General features: G+C 40.3%; 1 protein-coding gene across 6 annotated transcripts in view; it reads left to right on the top strand.

Annotated features, from left to right (window-relative positions):
• The window catches only part of LOC148867300 (LEC14B homolog), a 54,332-nt gene that overhangs the window by 7,816 nt on the left and 22,057 nt on the right, over positions 1-24,459 (top strand). For all 6 annotated transcript variants that reach the window (XM_088978868.1, XM_088978872.1, XM_088978870.1 and 3 more), the window contains 2 exons: positions 17,106-17,183; positions 17,901-18,077. In XM_088978868.1, coding sequence (XP_088834994.1) covers positions 17,106-17,183; positions 17,901-18,077 — 255 coding nt within the window. The remainder of the gene's footprint in view (positions 1-17,105; positions 17,184-17,900; positions 18,078-24,459) is intronic.

Here is a 24,459-nt window from a genome sequence, read left to right as displayed (position 1 = left end):
TCCTTCTTTCAAGCCTCTCCTTAGGGGGGGAATAGTGTGGAGGAGGAGAGGCAAGCTCCACAAGTTTCTCTCTCCTCTATTCCTGACTCCTCTCCATTCCGTGTCTTCTTGAGGCGCCGTAAGGGCCAGCTGAGTTCAAAGGCTGTGGAGCAGCTAGAGACTATACATCCAGCCCCATCTGACTCCTTGAAGGAAAATCCAGGTACTCTTGTTCCCCTTGACATTACTGAACCTATTGCTATTGATGATTCTACCAATGATCTTGATGTCCCAATTGTTCATAGGAAAGGAGTTAGATAATGTACTACTAAGCATCCAATTTACTCATTTATTGTCCTATGAAAACATTGCACCCTCATTTCGTGCTTTTCTAACTGCCATTGATTGCATTTCCATTCTCAAAAGTGTTGTAGAAGCCTTATCTATACCTATAGATGCAATGAAGGATTAAATTTGTGCTGTACACAAAAACAACACCTGAGAGTTGGTGAATCTTTTCGAAGGCAATGAGCCAGAGGGGTGCAAGTGGGTATTCACAGTAAAGCACAAAGTAGATGGGTCGGTTGAGAGGTATAAGGCCAGGTTAGTTGCAAAAGGGTATATACAAGTGTGTGGGGTCGGTTATGCAGAAACGTTTGCCCCAGTTGCTAAAGTGAACACTATTCGGATTATACTATCTTTGGCTGTTAACTTTGATCGGGAATGCCACCAAATGGACATAAAAAATGCATTTTTGAATGGGAATCTAGAAGAAGTATACATGATTCAGCCTCCTGGGTTTGTAGCACATGGGTGTGGAGGGAAAGTTTGCAAATTAAAAAAATCTTTATATGGTTTGAAACAATCCCCAAGGGCTTGGTTCAGTAGATTTCACTTGGTTCTTCAACAAATTGGGTTCAAGCAGTGCGTATTTGACCATAATGTTTGTCAAAAAGAAACCAGAAGAATGTTGTGTTATTGATTGTCTATGTTGATGACATTGTGATTACAGGGAATTGGGACTCTAAGATTCAGAAAGTTAAAGAATCCCTTGCTGTGCAGTTTGAGGTGAAAGATCTAGGACAATTACGTTATTTCTTTGGTATTGAGGTTGCTTGCTGTTAAAAGGGCATCTTCATTTCTCAAAGGAAATATGTCCTAGATCTCTTGCAAGACACAGGAAAGTTAGGAGCAAAGCCTGTAGATTCCCCTATTGGTGAAAACCATTGGCTTGGTGATTGTACTAGAGAACCAATGACAGATGTCAAGAAGTTTCAAAGGTTGGTAGGAAGACTTCCCTACCTATCAATGACTTGGCTAGATATAGCTTATGTTGTTGGTGTCGTTAGTTAGTTTATGCATGCACCAACATCCTCCCATTTAGAGGCAGCTGAGAGAGTACTTAGATTTCTAAAGAAATATCCGGGAACTGGGTTACTATTCAAGAAACATGGACATATGAAAGTGGAAGTCTACACAGATGCAGCTTGGGCTGGAGTAGTTGATGATAGAAAATCAATTAGTGGATATTGTGCCTTTGTTGGTGGAAATTTGGTAACTTGGAGGAGTAAAATACAAATTGTACTGGCTAGATCTAGTGCTGAGGCCGAGTATAGGGCCATGACACTAGAGTTGCTGAAGTGCTATGGGTAAAACATTTGATAGGAGAGTTGAGCTTCTCTATTGATGGTCCAATGTTTCTCTACTATGACAACAAGGCAGCCATTAATATTGCAGCCAACCAAGTTCTTTATGACAGGACCAAGCATATCGAGGTTGACAAGCATTTCGTAAGGGAAAAACTTGAAAAGGGGATAGTTTGTACTCCTTATATCAGTTCCAAGGAACAACTAGTTGATGTCCTTACAAAGGGTCTTCATATTTGTGACATAATGAATTGTGTGACAAGTTGGGCATGATTGACATATATGCTCCAACTTGAGGGGGAGTGTTGTAATATGTTATGTTCTAGCGTGGGGGTGTTTTTGGTATTTTCTCTTTTATTTTGTTATAAGCTTTCATCCTAAGTATACATACAAAATTAGGTGTCGCCAACCTACTACTTCAGAATAGAATTCTTCTTCTTCTTCTTCTTCTTCTCTCTTCCTTCTCTCCTCCTATTCTTTTTATCTTTGTTGGATTATAGGATCTGTAGAGAGACTGGGCCAAATGGGCCTTGGTATCTTTTCTTGTGGTATTTTTTTTATTTATCTGTTAGCTAATGGCTAATGAGCCTATCTTAATGGATCTGTTATTTCTTTTTTGCTAGTTCTCTTTATGGTACTATCTAGTTGGCTACCCACTGAAGGGTATACTTGTAATTATGCTAAGATTGAAGTTTAGTAAAAGGATTAGAGAAGGGAGGGAAGAGATATTCGAACTCTTCTTCTTCTTCCTCTTCTTTCTTTTGTGTTGCCGTTCTCTTCTTCTCTTCCTTTTTTCTCACTAATTTTTCCAAGTTTACATCAGTTTTAGAGGACTGATTTACACCTTGGTATCAGAGCAGGTTTCTTTCTTCCTTCTTTTCTTCTTTCTCTTTTCCCATACACCCTTTGATTAAGAGAATGTATGGAGAGATAGGTTCTCTATAGTTCAGAAGATCTTTTGCCTAGTTGGTAGAGGGTTTGAAGAGTTTAAATCTAGCCGAAAATTGCCAATAAGTGATGTTGTACTATTTTTGCCCAAAACCCTAGCCGATTAGAGATTTTCGAAGTTACAGGTAAAAGTGAAGCTTTGGGTGTGGCGCTCTGTGCTTGGAAGGTGTGTTTTGACTTCTAAAAGAGGGTGGTTCAGTTTTGGAAGAGGTTGGGAAGCTCTGGTAGGAGCGGCTGCATCTTTTCTCTTCTTTCCCAATAGCCGGACATAGTGAAACCCTAGTTTTCAAGCATTTTGGTACTGGTTTGACTTCAAATTAAGTTTTTAAAGACCAAATTTCTGGTTTTTTTATTTTCGTTTGATTAATGGAGCAATACGGAAGTGACTTCAAGCAGGTGCCAGTTTCTGAGCTTGGCTTGGTAGATTCCGTTTTGACTGGTGTGATCACAATTAAGCTAGATGGGACAAATTATCTTGCTTGGGAATAGTCTATAAGGATTTATGTCTATAATAGAGGAAAATTAGGGTACCTCACAGGAAGTAAAGTGAAACCCGAAGAGACAAACCCTGAATTTAAGAAATGGATGCAGGAGAACTATACAATCATAGGATGGTTGGTCAATTTTATGCAACCTCATATAAGTCAGCACTATCTGGATGTCCTTGGCCAAGGAGATCTGGGGCAGTGTTACTGAAACCTATTCACAGAAGTTGTATGTGGTTAGAGTCTACAAGTTGAAAAGTGATGTGAAGAACCTAAGATAGGGGGAGAAGAGTGTGGCAATCTAATATTCTATACTGAAATCCCTATGGTAGGAAATTGATGTTGTGGAGATTGCAAGGGAGAGTAAGAATGATGCAGAAATGTTTAGGAAGTTGGTGGAACAAAACAAGGTTTTTGAATTTCTTATTGGACTCGACCCCGAGTTTGACATCATTAGGCGGAATATTTTGGCCAAAGATGAGGTTACTCTCGCCCAGGCATATGCTATGATAAGCAGTAAGGAGAGTAGGCGACATGTTCAGTTATAGAGTCCACCTATAGAACACTTTGCACATGTTGGAATAAAGCCGAAGGGCCCAACTGAGAAGGAGCAGGTATGTGAATATTGCAAGAAACCGAGGCATACAAAGGACACTTGCTGGAAGCTTCATCTTGATCTTCTACTTGACTGGTTTAAGAATAACAATAATTTTAAGAAGGGCAGTAAGACAGGAAAGCCTAAGACAGCTAATGTTGCCACAGTACCGGAAGGAGGAAGTAAGGAGAGTGAAGAAAAGTCAACCATTGAACAGTTGGTAGTAATGAAGGCAGATTTTGAAAAGTATGGAAGGCTGTTAAATCACTTGGAGGCTACTGTTTCTACATCTCATTCTTTAGGAAACACATCATCATCATCAGCATTTGCTCACTCAAGTATTCGTGCTTCTACAAACCATGCTTTGGTTTCAAGTAATCATAAAATCCCTTGGATCATTGATTCTAGTGCATCATACCATATGACCAGCTTGTCTAATCTTTTCTGTTCATACCACTTTCTCTCTAGTAAAGAGAAAATATCCCTTGCTGATGGGTCTCTTGCTCACATTTCTGGCAAAGGGGATATAAAGACCTCTGACACCCTTTATTTATCTTCTGTCCTTCATGTCCCTAAACTTAATACAAATCTTTTATTTGTTAGCAGCTTAACTAAATCCATCATTCTTTCCCACTCATTGTGTTTTTCAGGACTTGCAATTTTAGAGGATGGTTGGGAGTGGCCATGAGGCCAATGGAATATACTTGCTGGACACACCTGATAGAGCTCTTGGACCACTTCACGGAGTTGCCTTGGAGTCGGTTTTGTCCGAGTCTGTTGACAAAGTCATGCTATGTCACTTTCGGTTTGGTCATTTGTCTTTTTTTGCTTTGAGCCATTTGCTTCCAGATATATTTAAGGGAGTGTCTTTATCAAGTCTTCATTGTGAGTCGTGTGAACTGGAAAAGCATTGTAGACAATCTTATTCAGTAAGCAATAAAAGATCTATTTCTCCTTTTCATATTGTTCACTCTGATGTGTGGGGGCCATATTATTTGCCTATTATGGGGGGTTATAGGTACTTTATCCTTTTTATTGATGATTGCTCTCGTTACACTTGGATTTATCTCTTGAAATCCCAAGATGAAGTACCAACTATTGTGCAAAAATTTCATGAACTCATTCTTACGCAGTTTAACACCTGGATCAAAATATTTCGTTCTAATAATGCTAAGGAGTATTTTGAGAAAACCCTCTCAGCCTATCTTGAAACTTTTGGGGTTATTCATCAAAGTTCTTGTTCCTACACTCCATAACAGAATAGTGGTGGAAATGAAGAATCAACATGTGGTTAGATCCCTCCTTTTTGCATCCCATGTTCCTTTAAAATTTTGGGGAGATGTTGTCCTTACTGCTTGCTACCTTTTTGTTTAACCATATGCCTTCTCGGGTTCTTGGCTTCAAAACCCCCTTTAGCCTTTTCCTTCCAGATGAGGATCTCTTCTCTCTTTCTTTTCGTGTTTTTGGGTGCACCTGCTATGTGCATGTTCACAGCCATCAAAGGCACAAATTTGAACCTAAGGCTCGTAAATGTGTTTTTCCGGGATATGCCCCCACGCAGAAGGGATATTGCTGTTTTGATCCGGTTAGCGGCACCCGCTTTGTATCCTGGGATGTCACATTTGTTGAGTCTACTCCTTTCTTTAGTATTCCTCCCAAGGGGGAGAAATTTGAGGAACCCTTTGATATGCCTCCAATAGTTCCTCTTCCTGTTCCTTTTGAGTCATCTGATGAGGTGTCCACCTCTCCCATTGGACATACCTCCAGTATTCCTGCTCCTTCTCCACCTCATCCTCCTGTAATTCCTCCTCATCCTGTTCTCCAATGGTGGTACCAAAGGCACAGATTCAGACATGGGCAAGTTGTTTCCACTCTTACAGAAGAGCCTCTTTCTCCTCCCATCATTACTGAGGTAACAGATCAGTCTTCCTTTGACCCATCTACTTCTTTCCCAAGCCTTGATCTTCCTATTACTCTTCACAAGGGCAAGTGGAAGTGTACAACCCATTGTATCTCCAAACACCTGTCTTATAGCCTTCTATCTTCTACCTACTACTCTTTTCTTGCTTCTGTTTCTTCCCATGTGGTACCCAAGTCTGCATCAGAAGCCTTATCTAAACTTGAATGGAGGGATGCTATGATGGCTGAATTGGATGATTTGCATAAGAATCATACCTGGGATATTGTTGACTTGCTAGAAGGGAAGGAACCGATGGGTTGTAAATGGGTATTTTCCATTAAATATCATTCTAATGGCTCTATTGAGAGGTTTAAGGCCAGGCTGGTTGCTAAAGGCTACACTCAGATGTATGGCATTGACTATCTTGAGACATTTGCTCCTGTGGATAAGATGACCTCAGTCTGGGTTTTGTTATCTCTAGCTACTATTTTTGATTGGCCTCTCCACCAGTTTGATGTTGAAAATGCCTTCTTGAATGGAGATCTACATGAAGAGGTCTATATGTCTTTGCCTCCGGGGTTGTATGGAAAGGAAATGCAAGGGAGGATGTGTAAACTGCAAAAATCCATTCATGGTCTCAAACAATTTCCTCGGGCTTGGTTTGAGAGGTTCGGGGCTGCTCTTGTCTCATTTGGTTATACACAAACTTAATCTGACCATACCTTGTTCTTGAAAAGAACTCTCTCTGGAGACCTTTTTGATAGTTTATGTTGACGATATTGTGGTCATGGGTAATGACACCCAAGAGGTCAGTAAACTCAAAAGATTTCTTAACTTTGAATTTGAAATCAAGGATTTAGGAGATCTCTGATATTTTTTGGGCATCGAAGTTGCTAGATCTAAGGATGGTATCTTCATTTCTCAGTGCAAATATGTCATTGACCTCTTTGCTGAGACTAGTAAACTTGGTGCTAAACCAGCCTTCACTCCTATTGATCCCAATCATAGGCTTTCTGTTGCAGATGGTGAACTTTTATCCGATAGGGGAGTGTTTCAGAGACTGCTTGGGAAGTTGTTATATCTCTGAATGACTCGGTCAGACATTTCCTATGCAGTGAGTGTTATTAGTCAATTTATGCATTCTCCTAGAGATACTCATTTAGCTACTATAGAAAGAGTTTTGTGTTACTTGAAAGGTACTCCAGGGAAAGGTATTATATTTTCCAAACATGGACACATGAAGCTGGAAGCATACATTGGTGCTGATTGGGCTGGATGTATTGATGATAGGAGATCCACCTCGGGTTATTGTGCTTTGATGGCAGGGAACCTTGTTTCATGGAGGAGTAAGAAACAGTCTATAGTTGCCAGATCCTCTATTGAAGTAGAATACAGGGCAATGGCACATGGTGTGTCAGAATTACTGTGGCTACGATCCCTTTTAGAAGAATTGGGGGTTGACTATGAGAAGCCAATGATAATCTACTACGACAACCAAGCAACTATCAATATTGCACATAATCCTGTTCAACATGATAGAACTAAGCACATTGAGGTTGATAGACATTTTATACAGGAAAGAGTTTCCTCAGGAGAAGTTTGTTTGCCATTCATCACCTCAGAAGAATAGTTGACTAATATTTTGCCAAGGGAGTTTCGAGAGGGAAGCTGACACACTATATAAGCAAGCTGGGCATGATTGACATCTATGCTCAGCTTGAGGGGGAGTGTAAAGAGACTGGGCCGAATGGGCCCTAGTATCTTTTCTTGTAGCACGTTTTTTATTTATTTGTTAGCTAATGGCTAATGGGCCTATCTTAATGGGCCTGTTATTTCTTTTTTGCTAGTTCTCTTTAAGTTATTGCCTAGTTGGCCGCCCACTTAAGGGTATACTTGTAATTATGTTAAGATTGAAGTTTAGTAAAAGGATTAGAGAAGGGAGGGAAGAGATATTCGAACTCTTCTTCTTCCTCTTCTTTTCTCCGTCTTCTTTCTTTTGTGCTGCTGTTCTTTTCTTCTCTTCCTCTTTCTCTCTAATTTTTTCCAAGTTTACATCAGTTTTAGAGGACTGATTTACATCTGAATCAACCAGTTTGGGACGCAACATTGGCATCCATGTCGACACCACGTTGGCTATGTGTTTTGTGAAATGCCAGGCCATTAGGGGAAGTGAGAATTTGTCACTTCCCCCAACGACACCAGGTACAAAAATCTAAGCATATCCGTTTTTTTTCCGTTTTTTCAATAAATTGATGAACCAAACATTGGTTCAAGGCTCAATAAACGCCCATGCCTAGTTGGTGCAGATGTGGCAGCGTTTTTCCAAGAAACACCCATGGAACCAAACATGCATGTACATCTTTGCTTCTTGACCTGACCCATTTTCAGCTTTATGGGTCTGACCTGAATATGTCATGTTATTGGGTTTTCTCTTTTGTGTATCTTTTGGCTTGCGTGTGAAGATAAAGCAAGTTTGGGAGTTAGAGCTCTGGTGTATTGGGGTTTAGGGTTTTCTATGTGAGAGGTTGCTCAACATTGTACACTTCATTGCTGTTTTCTATAGTGGATTTCTGCTCCTACACTTGTGGATATAGGCTATAAGCCAAATCATGCAAATCCCTTTGTGCTTTCTTGAGTTGCTTTGTTTTGCGTTTTCTACTCATTTTCTCTATTTGCCAATTGATTTCAGATCTTGGGTTGGTTTCTTTCTCAACAAGTTATTGAAATGAAATTCATAAACATGCCTTTAAGATGGGACATTTCTTTTAGTTAGTGTGTATTCTAATGCGACAACAAAATATTGAACTGATGTATGTATGGGTTGATCAACATTAGTCTATACATTCCACAAGTGAACTCAAAATGAGTTTTGAGGAGGTAGGTTGTTTCTCACTTCAAAGATGGATTTTCTGATTGTAGATACTATGCGGTATCTTCCCTATAAGTAGGGGTGGCAATTTCTCACCCACTTGCTGAACCCACCCAAAACCCACCCAGCCCTCCCATTTACTTGGTAGGTTGGAAATGGGTTGATCACCCATTGGGTCAATTTAAATGGGTCGGGTCGGGTTGGGTTGTGGATAACCATTGGGTTAACCACTAAAGATACAAGTATTAATTCCTTAGCCATTTTTTTTTAATTTTGTTCATTTGAGTGAAATAATTTATAATTAACGTATTAATTTTCTATTAATTATTGACTAAAATTAGTTTTGCCTAGAATAAACACACTTCATCCAAATCGACATAAATCCAAATCAACCTGACCCGAGTCCGGACTAGTTCAATTTGGTCTAAATATGAACAGACCCGATCGCGTCGGTTCACTTTGTTTGGGTCGGGCAACCCAGTCCGTACCTAACCCGATTAAGAACAGGCGATATGTGTCGACCTGAATCTGAAGCGGAACCGGGCGGGCTGGTTCTAACCAGATGTGGACCATTCTGACCCGATTTACTCACACTGACCCGCTTCGGACCACTCGGTTCGGTCCCAAACCCGTGCACAACCTGATATGGGCTGGTCCAAGTCAATCCGACATTGACTGAACCTGTCTGGTCTAGTCCAACTGGACTGATCCGAATCAAAATGGGGTTCAACCACTCTTGATGTGATTAGCTCGAAGACAATCTAGTTAGAGTTCAAGTTGCTCTGATCGGTTTGAACATAAGTGGTTTGATCAAACTCGAAGCCCGAACATAGTCAAATGACTTTGCCACTTGTGTGAAATGACATGCATGTAATGTGATTTGAACCTTCACCACTTGTGTAAATAACAACTAGTGTTACCACCAAGCTATGACCAACTTATTTGTCAAGTGGGAGTTAGTTATTTGTTTTAAGTACATAAATATAAGATTAATGGGTTTGGGCGGGTTGGATTGGATCAAGTCGGGTTTTGGTTGAACCCAACCCATTTAATTTCATATTATTGGGTCATTAATGGGTTGACGGGTTAGATGGGTTGGGTTGAAGCCCAACCCAAACCAAACCCAACCCAACCCACCTAATTGCCACCGCTACCTATAAGTTGCCACTTGAGGAAGGGGGCGTTTTTTGTTCATTAGACATGTTCTTTTCCTTGAAGTTCCTTCCACACTAAATATAATTGGATTTACAAGTTTATAACTTTATGAATATTCTTTCTTTATGTATTGCACTTTCCTGGAGTTTTATTCTCAAAACGCATTGCACTTTATGAATAGTTGGGATAAGGCATGGATGATGATGTATTGCACTTTCCTGGAGTTTTATTCCTAATATCAATTTCACTAGTGCTGGCTTGTAGAAATTTAAAATCAGATACATAATTTTGAAATTGTGGAAATTTTAGGATTTCTGCTGTCATATGGAATTTTACTTTATGTGACATCTTTTCAAATCTTGATAGCATCCAGGTAGTATCTATGTTATATTCAATTATGGGCAGGCATGGTGGTTTACTGGTTTCTACTGATTAGATGGTAGTTAAGATACATTATACATTGTATATATTGTGTTCTTTCCTCAAAATTTGTTTCTCTATACTTCTTGGAGGAGTTATAAATAAAAAATTAGCCGTTTTGTTTCCACATTTTTGATATTACAATTAAACCAGCACTAAGATGATTAGTAATCATACCGTTTTTTGAAAGGGAGAGTTGTACCCACTTTTGTTGCTCTCCATACATTTCTATCCCAAAACCATGATTCCACTTTTTAATTTTTTTTATGTCCCTCTTTCCTCTTCTCCTTTGTTGTTCTTTCTCTCTTTCACAGCCTGTACCAATGTGTCTTACAATGTTTGGATGGAATTTGTGAACTTCATATTGAGAACTGATTATCTTTAATTCTTTAAAGGTCTGTTCTCATTATATTTTGTGAGGTTGGATGTGGATTTTTTTTTTCTTTTTGGAATTTTTACCAGGAAGATTTGGTCTTCTTGAGCTATGTTCTTTGAGTTGCTGGTGTCTATTTGGTTTGAGGCTTTGGTAGGGGATGTTAGGCTCACAACAACTACCAACAGGGTGAAACCACAAAACATTTTAAATGAAATAGCAATCAAGAGAATCCAATAGAAACAAAATAGAAAAATCCTAGCAAAGACAAGAAAACAAACACCACCAAGTAAACTAAGGATTTATGTTGTTTGGCCATATCACCTATCTCCATGGAAGATATGAAAACCATTCTTCACTATGAAAAAAAATGAGAAACAATACACGGTACCTTGTGGTTTGCAACCCAAACCAATCTTTATACACCCATTCTCCCTTTCTTCTTTGAACCTGAAGATCACTACAAGAGAAAAGAACCCACTCTTACACCAAAAGCACTATTTTTATCCTCTCCCAAAATAAAAAGAGCATTCTTTTAACCTTATATACAAAAGAAGCCTTTTATATGTAAAACCCACCTTAACCTATAGGAGGAACCACACCCACTGTTAGATTACAACCTAACCCAATGGTTGAAAAATAAGATGCAAACCCAACAAGGTATTGAAGAGCTTGGTTTGTTATTCGATCCATTTTTGAGTTTTGTCTTTATTTGGGTTGTATTGATTTCTTGAGAAGGTTCTGATTTGTGTTTGCTTGCATTTCTTGTTTGTGTGTGTATTACTTATCACTTGTTGTATCTCTACCTTTCTCTTTTAATGAATTTTTCTATTTACTATCAAAAACAATAACTAACTGTTAAGATGTGCCGAATAGGGGTAGTTTAGTCTTCTTTTGTTTATTAAGTAACTTGCTTATGTGGCAGTGTTATTAGAGTTACTCTGCCCCACACTTAAGTAAGGGCATTTCTGTCTTTGTAAACATTATTAGAATCTAATATAGATTAAGGGGGTCGACTGGATGGGTTAATCATCAGATTTTCGACAGACCCTTCTTCTTCTCTTCTTCTTCTTCTTCTTCTTCTTCTTCTTCTTCTTCTTCTTCTCCTCTTCCTGTTCGGACTACTGTAGCAGCAGCGAAACGTGGTATCAGAGCCATGCTCCTGATCTACGTCAGTTGGTAAAGCACCTCAGCATTGTTCGTGACTCTTCACCTTCGTTTCTGGTCAGTCAATGGAGAGAACTGGTTCGCCCTAGGTCAGAAACATTACGGCTTGTCTCTCTGCTGCGCATAACCTTCTTCAACAAGGAAAGTGACTTCAGCAGTGAATGGTTGATTGATATTCTCAAAGGAAGGTCGGTTCTCTCTTCTTCTAGTGTTATTTATATTTCTGGGTAGAAGCCCTACAAGAAGCTGTTAGTATTGATTAGAACCTAGAGAACTAGGTTCATTGTTGCCCTAGGAAGGGCTGTGTGTGCAGTAGCCGAATGGTGTAGGGTTGCTGTAAGTTGTTAAGTGGTGTTAGGGCTGCTGTAAGTGGCCGAGTGGTGTAAGGTGGAATGCAGTGACCTTGCCGAACTCCTTGTGATTGTGTAATGCCCTCTTAAGTGTGTTAAACAAGTCTGAACTGGGTGCAGCAGATTTGACTGTGTTGTGGTGCTTGTGATGCACAATTTGTTTTGAGATTTGACTGTGTTGTGGTGCTTGTGATGCACAATTTGTTTTGAGTGGTTGTAAGAGGGCCTACTTGTGATTAGTGAATGGTAAACTAATGCTTATGTGTGACGTAAGTGTGTGAAGTCAGTAGTAGTGTGAATAAGAACAAGTGTGTGCTTCCACTGTTGTGTTTAGAGGCTGCAATAGGTGCTGAAATATCAAACTGTGAACAACATCAATCAGCTTGTAGCTGAGAAGTAAAGTTAGAGGCAACTGTGAAAGAGTACAATGGCAGCAATAGGAGATGGCTACAATGATCAGAAACCTAGTGTAGTAATTTCCTCCGACTACCTAGGGGTACAAATGACCTCAATTAAGCTAAATGGGGAGAACTATGTTCCATGGGCTAAATCAGTGGAAGTTTTTTTCAAGGCAAAGAAGAAAGTAAAGCATGTAAGAGATGAGAAGCCACCAGTTGACTCTCCAGGGTTTGATGATTGGGAACAAGAAGATGTTCAAATCATGACTTGGCTGTGGAATAGTATGGAACCCAAAATCAGTGCCAACTTCATGTTCCTTGATACGGCTAAGGATATATGGGAGCATGCTAAGAAGCTATATTCTGGACAAGATAACACAACAGGAGTATATCAGCTGTATCAGGAGTACTTTGATTAACAACAAGGAACCAAAACACTACAAGAGTACTATGCCTGCATGAAGAATATAAGGAATGAACTCAATGTCTATCATCCCCTTACTCCAGATATTCAAGTTCAGCAACAGCAAAGGGAGCAGCTAGATGTTACAAGGTTTTTAGTGGGGCTGAAGTCGGAATATGAACCGGTTAGAGCTCAAATATTGGGGGGCTCTACTCTTCCTACACTTGTGGAAGTATTCTCAAGACTTCGTAGAATTTCTTTGGGATAGACAGAGAACCCCACACAGTCTGATAGATCAGCACTTGTGATAGCTAGAGGTGATGGACATAGTACAAGAGGGGGAGGTCATGCTCCCAGAGGGGGCCGTGGTAATTCCATGATTAGTCAGGGTGGCCATGACTCAGGGGGAGGCCGTGGCAGAGGAAAAAATAACTCTACAAGGAAGTGTACTCATTGTGGTAGGGAAGGACACACAGTGAATTTCTGTTATGACCTACATGGCCCTCCCTCTAAATGGGCTAATCATGCTGTAGCAGGCGAGGTTGTTATTAGTGACAGTAAACTGGTAGACCGAACACCTCTCACATCTACATCTACTTCTGGGAGGGAGATGGTGAGTGTTCCGCGTGATGAGTATGAACAGTTCCTTTAAACTACTTCACAACATACCACTGCCACATATGCCCAATCACAACATACCACTTCACAACATACCCTGGATTATTGACTCTGGAGCCTCAGATCATATGACCGGGACTCTAGGTGTGTTCTCTTCTCTTTCTGAAACCTCCACATCACAAACTGTTACACTTGCCAATGGGTCCTCATCCCCCATATGTGGTGTTGGTAATGCTGACATGGCTTCTGTGCCCTTATCATCTGTTTTATATGTCCTTAAGTTTCTATTCAATCTTATGTCTGTTAGTAAAATAACCAAAGCTCTTAATTGTTCTGTTACCTTCTTTCCTTCCACTTGTGTTTTTCAGGATCTCAAGACAGGGAAGAAGATTGGTGGGGGGCATGAAGCTGGTGGGTTGTATTATCTTGACGGTGGTGGATCTTCAATTGCTCTTCAGACTTCATTTACTCCTCTACAATGGCATTGCTGACTGGGACATCCATCTCTCAAGGCTCTCAAGATTTTGGTCACGCCATTGAGTCATTTGTCAGTTTTGCAATGTGAGTCAGGTCAGTTTGGGAAACATCGTCGTGTGTCCTTTAGTTCAAGAGTCGAGAGTCGTATGTTGAGTCATTTTTCTTTGGTTCATTCAGATGTTTGGGGTCCAATCAAAATAGTCTTATAATGGGTACAAGTATTTTGTCACCTTTATTGATGATTGTTCAAGAATGACATGGATTTACTTAATGAAAGAAAGAAGCGAATTATTTTCCATTTTTCAAAAATTCCATGCTGAATCACGCTCACAATTTGGTGTTCCAATCAAAGTTTTCCGTTCAAATAATGGTCGTGAATACTTTCTTACTTCAATGCAACAGTATTTAGAACAACATGGCATTATTCATCAGACCTCGTGTGCTTTCACCCCTCAACAAAATGGGATGGCTGAACGGAAGAATCGTCATCTTCTTGAAATTGCTCGGTCTATGCTTCACCGCATGAATGTTCCTAAACGGTTTTGGAGTGATGCTGTACTCACTGCATGTTTTCTCATTAATCGGATGCCCTCCTTTATTCTTCATGGTCGGTCCCCCTTCTCCATCTTGTTTCCCAATTTATCTCCATTTCCATTAACTCCTCATGTCTTTGGTTGTGTGTGTTTTGTTCATAATCTGAGTCCTGGAATAGACAAGCTAGATGCACACTCAATTAAATGTATCTTCCTTGGCTACTCTCGGACTCAAAAAGGGTACAAGTGTTATAATCCCATTGCCCGAAAGTGCTATGTCTGCCCTGATGTCACATTTTTTGGGTTTGTCCCCTTCTTCTCCAGTCATGAAGCACCCTTGTCCTCACCCTTACCTCCTCTTCCTCTTCCTGTCAGTGATTCAGTTCCAGAGGCTGTTGTTGGAGTAGACTCATCATCTCATCCAGTGCAGGTCACCACTGAACGACCGCCGATCCGACAAGTGTATACACGTCGAACGACACCGGCCCTTCCTCCTGCTTCTACCTCATCTACGGATCCTCTCGTGGCTCCTATTGCTGAACCTTCAGACCTTGATCTACCCATTGCCTTACGGAAAGGTAAACGTAGTTCTATCCATCCCATTTCCAATTTTGTTTCATTATCTCGTCTTTCTACCTCACTTCGCCAGTTTGTTTCACTTTTATCTTCTATTTCCATACCTAACAATGTTCAAGAAGCTCTTAGTTCACCTGGATGGTGGTGGGCAATGGAGGAGGATTTTTCTGCTCTTCAACATACTCAAACGTGGGAACTTACTACACTCCCACCTGGCAAGCATGCTATGGGCTGTAAATGGGTGTATACTGTGAAATACTTGCCAGATGGTAGTGTGGAGCATCTAAAGGCCAGACTTGTTGCTAAAGGTTACTCACAGTTGTATGGTGTGGACTACATTGGAGACATTCTCTCTAGTGGCTGAAATTGGTTCCGTTCATATCCTAATTTCCTTGGCAGTTATGTATGATTGGCCTATCCTTCAACTTGACATAAAGAATGCCTTCCTCCATGGTGATCTAGTGGAGGAGGTATATATGGAGCAACCACCTGGGATGCTTAGGGGGAGGGTGGTAAGGTGTGCAAGCTGAAGAAAGCAATTTATGGGTTGAAGCAATCTCCACGTGCTTGGTTTGGGAAGTTCAGTGAAGTGGTGAAGAGTTTTGGAATGAAGCAATGCCAAGTTGATCACTCAGTGTTCTGCCATGACTCAGAAGCTGGGAAGATTTTATTAGTGGTCTATGTGGATGATATTGTCATCACTGGTAGTGATAAATTGGGGATTGGCAAACTAAAGGTATTTCTACAAAATCATTTTCAAACAAAGCACCTTGAAACATTAAAGTATTTCTTGGGAATAGAGGTTGCCAGGTCAAAACAATGTGTGAATCTGTACCAAAGGAAATATGTCCTTGATCTATTGGAAGAAACAGGACTGTTACGTGCAAAACCGGCTGAGACCCCTATGGAACCAAATGTTAAGTTGAGCGGTGATACAGGAGAAGTATTTGAAGATCCTGGAAGGTATGGACGACTAGTGGGAAAGCTGAACTATCTGACTATCACGAGACCCGACATCTCCTTTGCAGTCAGTGTGGTGAGCCAATTCATGCATAATCCCCGTATACCTCACTGGGATGCAGTCCTTAGAATTGTGAGGTATCTGAAAGGAACTCCAGGCCGTGGGCTATTGTATAAACCAGGAGGAAAACTTGAAGTAGTTGGGTATACAGATGCAGACTGGGCAGGCTCAGTGAGTGACAGAAGATCTACTATAGGCTATTGCACATTTTTGGGAGGAAATCTTGTGACATGGAAGAGTAAAAAGCAGACGGTTGTGGCCAGAAGCAGTGCTGAAGCCGAATGTAGGGCCATGGCTCACACTACCAGTGAATTAGTGTGGCTGAGGAATCTCCTACAAGAAATTGGGTTTCACATGGATAAACCTATGAGATTGTACTATGACAACCAAGCTGCACTCCATATCTCATCCAATCCTGTCTTTCATGAGAGAACAAAGCACATAGAGGTTGATTGCCACTTTGTGAGAGAAGGTTCTTGCTGGAGAGATAAGTACAGAACATGTGGGCTCCAATGACCAGTGGGCAGATTTGTTTACAAAAGCTCTAAGCTCAGGGAAAGTGAACTATCTATGCAACAAGCTGGGATTATATGACATATATTCTCCAGCTTGAGGGGGAGTGTTAAGATGTGCCGAATAGGGGTAGTTTAGTCTTCTTTTGTTTATTAATTAAATTGCTTATGTGGCAGTGTTATTAGAGTTACTCTACCCCACACTTAAGTAAGGGCATTTCTGTCTTTGTAAACATTATTATAATCTAATATAGATTAAGGGGGTCGACTGGATGGGTTAACCATCAGATTTTCGACAGACCCTTCTTCTTCTCTTCTTCTTCTTCTTCTTCTTCTTCTTCCTGTTCGGACTACTGTAGCAGCATCGAAACACTAACAATTGATGTTACAATTTAATTCCATTGTTGTTCCATCACAGGATAACTGTCTAATATTTAACTATGATGCATCCATAGATTGTCAGGTTTTTTTTGTCAAGAAGTTAGCATTTGTCAAATAGCGTATATTACAGCTTCATTTGCTTTTGAGTCCTAAATGCTAAAAGAATATGACTTTGCCATAACCTTCTTGTGCTTTATATGTTCTTTTTTTTCACTAATTCTTTGAAACTGATAAAATTTATTTATTGTTAGTTTGCATTTACAGCCTATCAATGACCTGATGATGATTCTTAATTGCAGGTTTATGCCAGTATGTCACCTGTTGTCCATATTGTGAATGTTGGATCTTCTGCAATGGAGTCAGTTGCAAATGTTACTGTATGTCATACAAGTGATTTTAATTCTCATGTAGAAAATAGTCAAGCACCTTTGTAAGTTACTAAAAGAAGTATAATTCCAGCTTAGAAAATATTGTCTTTGACATTAATCATTACTTCCATGAAATATGTATAATCTTTTATATGCATCTACCATGTCATGAAATCTGTGCCAAAAATAATACTACATATCTTTTTCTTGATTAGGAAGTTGGTTGATCTCTAAAGCATTAAAAAAGGAAACGTTTGTACTAGTACTATTATCTTTGGGGAAGGATAGACTATTTGTATGCTCCATGAACACCATATGATACATGCTTGACTTACCTACATGGCTGTTTTTCTTTCCCTAAATGTCATCTAGGGAATCTCCTTGGCCATGACACAAGATATTTAGATTATTCTGACTGTCATGATATTGACTTGCTTTTGAATTGTTAGCAATGTTTTTTTTTTTTTTTTCTATGAGCATCCAAAAGATTGTGTTGCATAGGATGATCAACTTCATCCAAGCAGGTTGTCTTTTTTGGGCTTCAGATATGATAGGTAAGGTCCTTTTGATCGTGGGTTTCGTGTCCCTTGGATCTGAGCCGTGTTCTTTGCCTGTGGTTTACCTACATGTACCCTTTCAGATAGCTATTGAGAGGAAGCACTATCATAAGTGAAGTTGCACCATTCTTGCAAGTATCAAGTGACATTTGGATTCTTACTCATGCAGGAGATTCATGATGGTTTGGATTTCTCTATTGATGATGATGGGGAATACTCTTTTGGGATATTCTCTGTAAAATTTTCAACTGATGGGCGAGAGCTTGTTTCTGGAAGTAATGATGATTCAATATATGTTTATGACCTTTATGCAAATAAGCTTACCCTTAGAATTTCAGCACATAAGGTATCATAGTTTTCTACTATCATAAGATGTCTTCTTTTGTTTTTAAAATATCTCTAAAACTTGTAGAGTAAATTTTTTACCCTTGGGTTTTGACCTATGTAAATAATTCATTTTTCTCTAGAGTATCAATCTTGTATGCATCTTTCACTAATAGAATGTGATAAACCTTTTTGTAGTCTTGGTCCTCTTGGATGGTAAATTTGTTTGTTTCTAAGAGGGTAAATGAATTGTATTAATAATATAGAAATGTGTATGCATAAGACATTCAATATGGAATAACATGTGATTATACAGCCCATTGTCTTAAAAGGCACAACTAGGCTCACAAGCAAGACCCATTTTATGGGGCGTGCCTCGCCTGGTTAGTTTCTATGTTTGATGAATTAACCTTGAATTTACTATAGCTTCTACCTATGATGTTTAGAGTTTAAATGGTTTTCCCATCTAGATTTGTGCACTCATACACATATTGAAATATTTTATTTCTTCCAAAATTTAGATTTGCATATACTTTCATATGAAAGCTGAAATGCTGTAGCCGAAGCAGTAGAAGAGAGGAGAAGACCAAGAGATGCTGAGAATGTCGAACTGAATGACCCAGTCGACAGTACTATTATTTATATTAGAGTACAATACAATGTTACAGGAAATGACTGGAATGCCCCTGATTAGTGATGGGACACCCAGACAACTTAAAAACACTAAACAAACTCAAGCCCATTAACACAAGCCCATTACATAACAACTTAAACTCAAATACAGGCTAATAAGAACTCTTATCAGCCGAACCATCAATACATGAAAACCTTCAACCTAACACTCCCTCTCAAGCTAAGCATGGATGTCAATCATGTTTAGCTTGCCAAGAAGGTCCATGAACTTTGCTGTAGCCAACCCCTTAGTCAATACATCTGCAATTTGCATCTTAGATGGAGTATAAGGAATGCAGAGTTCTCCTGAGACTATTCTCTCTCTAACAAAATGTTGATCAATCTCAATATGTTTGTCCTGTCATGTTGCATAGGGTTATTTGCAATGTTGATGGTAGCCTTGTTGTCACAATACAATTTGAGAGGACCCTCAGCTTTAATGCCAAGCTCATTAAGAAGGGTCCTGAGCCATGGGAGTTCAGCAACCCCATGAGCCATAGCTCAATATTCTGCTTCCGCACTTGATCTAGCAACTACATTCTGCTTCTTACTGTGCCATGTGACCAGGTTCCCTCCCACAAATGTACAATATCTTGAAGTTGATTTTCTGTCTCCAATAGAACCAACCCAATCTGCATCAGTATAAGCTTCAATTTCAATTCTATTGTTTTTCCTGAATAAAATTCCCTTTCCTGGGCAAATCTTCAAGTACCTGAGAATCCTTTCAACTACTTTCATATGAGGGATCTTTGGAGAGTGCATGAATTGACTGACAACATGCACAACATAAGCAATATCTGGCTGAGTGAGAGATAAGTATATCAACTTCCCTACCAATTTTTGGTATCTCTCTCTATCACAGTAGTCCTCCCCTACTGATTCCTGTAGGCCATGATTCTGTTCTATTGGAGTATCTGCTGGCCTACACCCTATCATGCCTATTTCCTCTAGGAGGTCAAGAACATACTTCCGCTGATATATGTAGATTCCTTCTCTTGACCTAGCAACTTCAATCCCAAGAAAATATCTCAAATGGCCCTAGTCTTTGATCTCAAACTCCGAAGCTAAAAACTCCTTCAGTCTTTTTTTCTCTTCCAAGTCATTCCCGGTAATCACCATATCATCCACATAAACAATGAGTGCCGTAATTTTGCTATCCTGTCTCCTTATGAACAAGGTATGGTCTGCACCGCTCTGAGTGTACCCCACTTTCTTCATGGCCCCACAAAGCCTCTCAAACCATGCACGAGGAGGCTGCTTCAAACCATATAATGCTTTCCTCAGTTTACACACCTTTCTACCAAAGTCATAGCCTGGTGGAGGTTCCATAAATACCTCTTCATGAAGGTCACCATTTAGGAAGGCATTCTTCACATCCAACTGATGAAGTTCCCATGAAAAATTTGCTGCTAGTGACAATAGAACTCGAATTGTGTTGAGCTTTGCTACTGGGGCAAAGGTTTTTTTGTAGTCAATTCCTTCTTTTTGAGTAAATCCCTTTGCCACAAGTCTGGCCTTATACCTTTCAATGGACCCGTCCTCCCTGTGCTTTATAATAAACACCCACTTGCACCCAACAGTGCTCTTCCCCTCTGGCAGATCCACTAATTCCCAAGTTCTTGCTTTCATTAGGGCTTTCATCTCTTCATTCATAGCTTCTTTCCACCTTGGATCAGACACAGCATCTGAGTACCTAGAAGGAACACGTACAGAGGAAAGAGCAGACACAAAGGAGTGATAGGCAGGAGATAAATGTGAGTAAGAAACAAAATCAGCAATGGGGTGCAGGGTGGTACGAGAACGGATAGGCTTACGAAGAGCAATAGGATCCAAATCAGAAGTATGTGAGTTGGAATTACCTTGGATTGCAGAGACAGATTGATCCGAGTCCAACTGGTTTCTGTCATGAGGTTGAGGGCCTTTTTTCCTTTTGTTGTATGTGAGTATCTCTTTTTGTTGCCTACTGGTGCCTTCAGGGACATCTGCAGCATCAGGAGAGGTAACCGGCACAGTGGGAGCCTCACTAGATTGACTCGGGATGCCACAACTAGGAGTAGAAGAAGAGGGTGGAAGGCCCGAGGCAGATAGGGGAATAGAAAAGGAGGGAGAATGAGAATCCTATTCCATCCCACTAGTCTCCCCCTTAAGAGGATTCTGAAAAGATTGAAAATAGGGTTGAGACTCAAAAAAGACCACATCTCTGGTGACATACTTTCCTTTGGAGACAGGATCATAACACTTGTACCCCTTTTGTGTAGGAGAGTACCCCAAAAATATTCCCTTCGTAGCCTTAGGATCTAGCTTGGTCTTCTTTGGATCCTTCACATGTATGAAACATATACAACCAAAGACCCGTGGAAGAAGAGGAAAGTCTGGAAGAGTGGGACACAAAACAGAGAAAGGGGTTTTCATACCCAACACCTTAGATGGCATCTGATTTATCAGATATGATGCAGTAAGTACAGCTTGAGACCAGTATTGCTTAGGAACTTTGTACTGGAATAGTAAGGCTCGAGCTGTCTCCAATAGATGTCTATTCTTGCGCTCGACAACCCCATTTTGCTGAGGGGTATTAGCACATGATGATTGATGTTCCATGAATAAGTTCAAGGATTTTTCAAAATATTCAGCAGCATTATCTGATCGGAATTGCTTAATCTTCATATCAAATTGTGTTTCAAACATCTTGCAAAATGCCAAAGTTATCCGTGGTACTTCATCCCGTCCTTTTAACAGGTAGATCCATGTGCATCGAGAATAGTGGTTAATAAAACTGATAAAGTAACGGAAGCCATCAATGGAGACAATGGGTGAAGGGCCCCAAACATCAGAATGAACCAAATCAAAAGGAGCTCGAATTTCATTACTGAAAATTGGATAAACAATTCTACATTGTTTTGACATTTGACATACTTCATAGATTAAACTCTGACCTGAAATGCCCTTAAACAATTTGGGAAACAACATTTCTAATGAAGAGAAAGACAAATGACCTAGCCTAGCATGTCACAGATGCAACCTAGCTATTGACTCCACACTCTCTGAACTACTAGCAATAGATGCTTGTAAGGCTGAACCGATGTCTGCATCAAAATAGTAGAGGCCTCCATACTCATGACCTCTCCCAATCGTTCTCCTCGTCAATCTGTCTTGGAAGACACAATGAGTAGGAAAAATGTTATACTACAGTTCAAATTTTTGGTAAGTTTTGAAATAGACAAAAGATTTGAGGTAAGACTGGGAACATGTAGAATTGATTTAAGAGAGAGGTCCTTGCTTAGGTCAACCACCCCCTTTCCAGAGATGGTGGAGAAAAACCCATCAACAACTTTCATCTTATCCTAACCAGACAACAAATGATATGAAGAGAATAAGGAGGACATATGTGTCATGTGGTCAGTTGCACCGGAATCAATAACCCAAGAAGTAGAGTCAATAGAGCTAGTTGCACTAAAGGCAGAGACTGTACCTAATCTGGCAAGAGAGGTGGAAGCAAAAGAATTATTCCTTAGACGGGCTAATGCCCGGCTAAGGACCTCTACCTCACTAGCAGTGAAGCCCAAAGCACCAGCTCCAGAGGAATCAGCAACCTGCCCCATAGGAGAAGAAGACACTGTTGGTATATTCTGTGAGTTGTCACCATTGTTGTTGGTGACAAGATCCCACTTGCCGCATGACCCTCCTGTTGCTTCTTGTCCTTTCTCAATGCAGCTGGCTTTAGGTGAGGATACAGGATCCAACACTTTTCTTTTACATGTCTCTCACCACCACAATGAGTGCACTTAAGGTGCTTCATGTCTGGATGTCTGTTTCCCTTAGTAGAGACCAGGGCTGAATGTTCTCCAAATTGTTCAATTGGTTGAGTCTGAGAGTCAACTTGCATCTCCTTTCTCCTGACTTCTTCATTCCTCACCAGATAATAAACATGGTGTAACTCGGGCAATTCATCTCTCCCTAGAATTTGTGACCTTATACCCTCATACACTGGGTCCAGGCCAGCCAAGAACTTAAAGGCTCTGCTCTCTTCAATCTACTTATCATGTCTCTCCTTGTCCTTGGCATTTTCCCAATCCAATATCAAGTGATGGTCAAGTTCTTTCCAAAGACCTTCCAGAGTTGCAAAGTATGTTGCAACTGTCATATCCCCTTGCTTTAAGGCAGCAATGTCTTGATTCAATCTGTAGATTCTAGCATTGTCTTTCTTCTGTCCATAGGTCTTAGACACCTTTTCCCAAATCTTGGCTGCTGTAGGAAAGTGATGAACAGTCCTAGCAACTCGAGGAGTCATAGATGCAAGCAACCAGGACATAACTGTGGCATTCTCCTTGCGCCACACGGCATACTTTGCACTGCCAACCTCAGGTTCCTTCTTGTTCCCATCTAAGTAGCCTGTGAGATCACGGGAAGTAATAAAAAACACTGCAGAAACGGACCACTCCCTGAAGTTGTATTCATCCAGCAACAAACTTGTAATCTGCAAGCTGTGCAGATTAGGGTTTTCCAGATTTGAAGACCTTGCATCAGGTCTGTTCTCCCTAGAAGAAACCTCTCCGGATATTGAAGACATCTTCACTGCAGCCTCTGTGTAGATGACACTGTTTAAGACTAGCCGAAGTGATCATAGTGCTGAAAAAGAAACTAGTTGCAGAATTGAAGAAGGTTCTGACAGCTCGCAACACTGTTCCAGACTTGCCGATACTGTCACAGTTCTGAAGCAGTTCAGTTACAACAGCAAATGAGGTGTTCTGGGCTGGTAACCGACCTGAAACTGTGGGCTCTCCACCACTGTGCTATGCAGACTTCACTTGAGCTTCGAGTACTGCAACTGTAAAGAGAGTTCTCCCCCTTACGGCCAATACTAGGACTGCTGAAATCAGTCCTCAACTAGGTCTGTCCTATACAAACCTCTCTTAGTAGCCGAATAGCTACTAACTACTAGAAACAGTCTAGTAGGACATCAACTTCTGGGTCTTACTTCCTTTGCGCCCTACAACCAAGGGAAACCCTAGGTTCGAACCTTGTGTTGTTCTCCTACAACCCTAGGGTTTCATGGCAGCAACCCAGATAAAAAAAGAAAAGAGAGACAGCAAGAGAGAAGAGATGGCGTCGGCTGTAACCAGGAAGGTGCTTAATGCTCTGGTACCATGAAAGCTGAAATGCTGTAGCCGAAGCAGTAGAAGAGAGGAGAAGACCAAGAGATGCCGAGAATGTCGAACTGAATGACCCAGTCGTCAGTACTATTATTTATATTAGAGTACAGTACAATGTTACAAGAAATGACTGGAATGCCCCTGATTAGCGATGGGACACCCAGACAACTTAAAAACACTAAACAAACTTAGGCCCATTAACACAGGCCCAGTACATAACAACTTAAACTCAAATACAGGCTAATAAGAACTCTTATCAGCCGAACCGTCAATACATGAAAACCTTCAACCTAACATCATATATTAAGTTTGCCTTGTTTTTTTCCCCTTCAAAAAGCAGCATATCAATTTATTCTTCCCCAACCCCTTATTAGGTTATGCTTCTCACTTATAAATTATTGATACAAATCCACTCCCTCAAATTCGATTTTATTTATTTTTCTTTTTTATTGATAAATAAAGAATCATATTTTTCTTTGGATTTGCATAACAGTTGTACTGGTTTAAGGTGGTAATTCTTATCCTACTCTAGATTACTATGCTTGCTGTTTGTGTTGTACTGTTGTCTTTCAAGAAAATTTG

This window comes from Nelumbo lutea, chromosome 3, assembly GCF_056320005.1.
Source record: "Nelumbo lutea isolate HS-2025 chromosome 3, American lotus-T2T, whole genome shotgun sequence".
NCBI lineage: Eukaryota > Viridiplantae > Streptophyta > Magnoliopsida > Proteales > Nelumbonaceae > Nelumbo > Nelumbo lutea.
Note: the sequence above shows the minus strand (reverse complement) of the source record. Positions and strands in the feature narration are given on the sequence as shown.